The sequence below is a fragment of the Sinocyclocheilus anshuiensis genome, unplaced genomic scaffold (genome assembly GCF_001515605.1).
Source record: "Sinocyclocheilus anshuiensis isolate Anshui unplaced genomic scaffold, SAMN03320099.WGS_v1.1 scaffold2184, whole genome shotgun sequence".
Lineage (NCBI taxonomy): Eukaryota > Metazoa > Chordata > Actinopteri > Cypriniformes > Cyprinidae > Sinocyclocheilus > Sinocyclocheilus anshuiensis.
This window is the reverse complement of record NW_015547626.1, coordinates 69009-74303: the sequence shown is the minus strand read 5'-3', so window position 1 is coordinate 74303 and position 5295 is coordinate 69009. Positions and strand designations below refer to the sequence as shown.

Genomic DNA, 5295 nt, shown 5'->3' with positions numbered 1-5295 from the left:
TATATATATATAAACATAATATTACAAATGCATATATTAATTAATTTAATGTTTTTAAATACATTTATATTTTAATCAAACAGACATAAACAGACATTACTTACTGCACAATTCATTTAACTGTGCAAACTGATGCATAGATGCACAAAAACCTAAATACAAAACCCAAACACACGACTTATACTCAACAAACCCAAACCGAACACAGACGCTGTGAAGACTCATGCTGACTGACATGAACATGTTCAAAACGCTTATCCAAACATATATTCATATAAATGCTGGAGAATGTTGCATCTTGATTTTATGTCACATATTTATCAAATTACCCACACTAGCCAATGAACTGGACCCGTCTCCTGTGTGCGTCTCAAACAGACTGACGACATTTCAACACAAAACGGCACAGAGTGATAGATGAGACACACACATCTTACCCTCCACATTACCAGCCGCATCTTTGAGCAAATAAGAGTAGAGGTACAACAGAAGACAACAGCATCAGCGCGTGTTAGAGGAAACCGTTTGGGATCATGCAGGAGTGTATTATTCATCAAAACCCCCTCATATGAACATGTGTGCCAAAATTCATGCTTGGAATAGATTCTAATGCCTGATCCAAAAGCTTGCTTATATTATCCTGATGCATAAATATATTAAAGTAAATATAGTCAAAATCAAACAGAACACAAAAACAGATATAGTTTGTCTGGGAATTGTCGACAACATAGCATCTTTCTGTTGTCATGCATAGAATAATAGTAATAATAAATGTATACCATTGGACAATTCAACATTACTTAATTCACTTTTATATTTAAAAAAAGGCTAAAACATGGCATTAAAATTATCATGTGTAGTCACTTTACAGAAGGTGTGCTAGTTCAACAAGTAAATTGAATCAAAATTTGATCATTTCTAAACTCATTAAATAATGTGATATTCTATTATGAGATATGATTTTTAAAACGTATAATTAAAAAATAATTAATTTAAATGTAATTAATTATACATTAATTATTTAAATATAAATGGTACAAGCATGTTCAAAGTTAATGTACTTTAATTATTAATTTAAATATAAATATATATTTTTTGATATAAAGTGTATTATTATTTAAATAATAATTAAAATAGCTTAACTGCACAGACACCTAAAAAGAGTTCTTAAATTTCACACAATCACCTTGTTATCGGGTTGCTCGGCTCTCTACAAAAAAAATTATAATTAAAAAATATATATTTAAATAAAATTACATATAATATATAGTATATAAACATTTACAATTAATGCCCTTTAATTATAATTTAAATATAATTATAAATCAATATATATATGACATTTATTTATTTATTTATTTATGACATTTATTATTATTATTAATAATAATTGAAGGACATTAACAGCACAGACACACACACACAAAAAAATGGGGCCTTAAATTTCACACAATCACCTCATTATGGGATTGTTTGGCTCTCTACATCAGTATTTACTCTGATTACTGTTCTCCACCGCTCTAAACATGTAAGTGTGGGTTGTTTTACCCAGAGAGGCGTAGGAACCGGGCGGCAGTGCCGCGGCTGAGCTGAAGGGGGCGGTAGCAGCAACAGCAGGCATTCGTGATTTGGCACTGGCCACGGCGTTAACGTCCACATCGCTGTGCGATCGCTGGAGAGAGCCGGACGAAGAGGATGCGCGAGAACTCACCACTTTAGCTGAGAGAAAGTTAGAGAAAATTATAAATGTTTATGGAACGTATTTAAAGCTGCAGTCCGTAAGTTTTGCCATCTCTGTTTGAAAACCTGGAATTGCAGCTGTGTGAGGAATTATCTAGCTTGCGTGGGTTGTGCTCCGGCGGGGCTCCAGCGCGGATGAATCTAATGTTCTGAAGAGTGTGTCTTGCTCAAATATTGATTTCGGATCATTTTAAACCAAAAAAAGTTACGGATTGCAGCTTTAATGAAACTCTAGTATCAGCATAAACATACATCTATGGAAACCCGTTTCCCAAAACACCTGAATACAATTTTTTTAAAAGTAAATGCAAGTTTACATCTCGTTTGTATCTTGCAATTCTGACTGTTTTGAGGAGGAGGAATATGTTCTCAGAATTGTGAGATATAAACTCAAAATTCTGAAGAAAAGAAGTCAGTTGTCAGTTTCTCAGAATTGCGATTTTATTTCTCAGAACTACGATGTTATATCTCACAATTATGAGTTTTTTCTCGCTATTGCGAGTTTATATTACGCAATTCTGAGGAGAAAAAGTCAAAACTCGCAATTGCGAGAAAAAAAATGTTTACCTTTTTTATTTTTTATTCAGTGGTGAAAACGAGCTTCCATATACATCTATACTGCTATTTTACAAAATAATTTTCTTTATAAAAAAAAAACTTGTACATTCTCACTTTTGCTCAAGTTGCTCCCGACAGGTGTTTTAGCAGACAGCAGCCGACTACGAGACAAATTAAGAGCGTGAAAACACAAAGATTCAAGAGTGAAAGCTCATTTACACACTAACGAGTCTTAATTGAGAGCGTTTCTCACTTGAGGCTCTCCTGCGAGCTGGAGGACGAGTGATCGGACTGCGGCAGAGACATGATGCTGTCGGAGCTCTTCAGGTGAGACTGCAGCGCTTTCTGATAGGTCAGTTCCAGCGCCTGAAACAGATGCTCCGCCTCCTTACTGAAGTGGGCGTGGAAACCCCAGTAACATCTACAAAACATTCATTCAGATTACAGCTGCTCGTCAACATCATCTCACTGTAATAAACTCAATGCTCAAGTTATCAAAATGGATGCACAACATATAAATGACCATATTGATATCACCCAATATTTGTTTATTTTATTAGCATCAGTGCAATTAGGCTGATATTAGAGGTTTTTTTTTTTCTAGGCTACACAGTTATCCAGTATTGTAACTATTCTACATTGTAATCAGGGTTATTGTTAACTAAAACTAAAACCATAGAAATACATTTTCATTGCATGAATAAAATAAACATTATCTAAAAAAAAAAAATATAATTATTTCATTTTAGCTTGCTGCCAAGGCAACATTTTTTTTTTTTTTAAGTTGAAGTACTAAAATAATTAAAATTCACATGTAAATAAATATATATTTATATATAAAATGTATTTGTATTTAAATAATAATTAATAAACATTAACGGCATAGACACCAAAAAAATAAATAATAAAAATAGGCTCTACATTTTATACAATCACCTCATTATTGGATTGTTTGGCGATTATTCTTTAAAAAAGAAAGAAAAGAATGAAAAACTAAAAAACTGTCATTCAAATAAATTTAAATAAAAATATAAACAGAACATAATATATATAGAGATATATATAATACAAAATTAAAAAATAAAATGTAATATAATCCATAGATATTTTTAAAAAATCAATAATAAAAATTACAAAAAACACACACAGAACTGCTAAAACTTAAACTAAAATTACAATAAAAAACTGAAAAAATTGAAATTAAAAAATCTAAACATTTAAAATATTAACAAAAACTATTACAGTAAATATAATAAAACCTTACAAACCAAAACCTGATAAAATCTTTAGACATATTAAAAAATATTTAATAAAAATGACAAACACAAAATTACTAAAACAGAAAACATTCAAAATAATAAAAACTATGATAGTAAATCATACTAAAATAAAGCTGATTGTAATATTTTGATGCCTGAATATTTCCCAAAATCAGCTAATTTTTGTCTACATTTCAGTTTTTTACATTGAGCGAATCCCTTCTGTGTTGAGATGATTTGGATATCAACAATCATGTTATCATTATTATTATTATTAAACACAAACACAGAATCACTCACTTCCTAGCGACTGATCTGGCCTCAGAGTCGGCATCATTAACTCCTTTCTTAATGGTTTCCATCAGGACAGCGATGTGCCTGAGGAGACGAGAGGATAAAAACTGTGAGTCCATTCAGCGGCTCTGCCAAACTCCACCACAGCAGAACACGAGCTGGAATCAATCAATCGGATGAAACCCAACGCTGCTTGATCTGTGCAGATTTCTCTCCTGATTCAGACCAGACCACTTTTTCAATGGAGGAAGCAATATTATGAATGATGGACTTTATTAATTTAAATGTTAATGATGGATTTGTTTCTTACAAACACGCAGCTTTTGTCTTCTCAAAATGTTAATTGATGGACTGGAGTGGATTACTTGTGGATTATTGTGATGTTTTTATCAGCTGATTGGACTCTCATTCTGACGGCACCCATTCACTGCTGAGTCAGTGATGTAATGCTACATTTCTCCAAATCTGATGAAGAAATAAACTTATCTACATCTCGGATGGTCTGAGGGTGAGGACATTTTCATTTTGGGTGAACTATTCCTTTAACATAGTTAAACCACAATTACACTGACAGTTACTCACAAAAAGTAGCAGTTTTGTGAACTGGATCAAATGATTTATTAAAGGTAAGGCAAGTTTATTTATATAGCACATTTCATACATAATGGTAATTCAAAGTGCTTCACATAAAAGAAAGTAAAATAATAATTAAAAAAATCACAAGAAGGATAAAAAATAAATAAAAATCAATAAAATATTGAAAATGATTATACATAAAATAACAGTGCAACAAAAATTGACTCAAAAGAGCCAGTTCATTTGGATGATTCAGTTTAATGAAACAGTTCAACCAAACGATTTGGTGATATTTAAAAAGCAGTCGCTCATGGAAAATATGAAAAAGAGTAACAAACTACATTATTCAAAACATTTCATCTTGTGTTTCACCGAGGTTTGGAATGACATGCAGGTGAGAAAATGGTGAACTATTGCTTTAATTCTCACCTCTCCAGAGAATTCTTCTGCCACTCCTGAAGCAGAAGATCTAAAAACTCATAACAGCGTCTGCAAGTCAGAGCAAATATTTCCTGTTAAGATCAGAGCGACGCAAATCAGAGAGGACGTGTGTGTGTGTGTGAGTGAGTGAGTATGTATGTGTGTGTGTGTGTGTGTGTGAGTGAGTGAGTGTTCTCACCGTCTGACGACCACTGATTTAGACGTGCAGTTGCTGGTCATGATGGGAATCAGACGTGGATAGTGAGTGTGCTGAAGAAGAAACAAACACATCACAGAGTGTTACTACAACAACACACGTGCATAAATACAGATATGATCAAATTAATGTTTTGGAAATTTTAATATGAGGATTTCAGTTTTAAATCTGTGAGATTCTAAAACGGAAAGTGTATTAGAGAATTCTAATGTGAATATTTATTCACAAAAA

At 32.4% G+C, this 5295-nt stretch overlaps 1 protein-coding gene across 1 annotated transcript in view; it reads right to left on the bottom strand.

Annotated features, from left to right (window-relative positions):
- LOC107701787 (CLIP-associating protein 1-like) overlaps positions 1–5295 on the bottom strand; it is an 89756-nt gene that overhangs the window by 47488 nt on the left and 36973 nt on the right. The window contains exons 14-20 of the mRNA XM_016503897.1: positions 5047–5117; positions 4857–4916; positions 3858–3935; positions 2552–2719; positions 2413–2459; positions 1549–1719; positions 438–458 (exon numbers count right to left, since the gene is read on the bottom strand). Of these exons, the coding sequence (XP_016359383.1) occupies positions 438–458; positions 1549–1719; positions 2413–2459; positions 2552–2719; positions 3858–3935; positions 4857–4916; positions 5047–5117 (616 nt within the window). The remainder of the gene's footprint in view (positions 1–437; positions 459–1548; positions 1720–2412; positions 2460–2551; positions 2720–3857; positions 3936–4856; positions 4917–5046; positions 5118–5295) is intronic.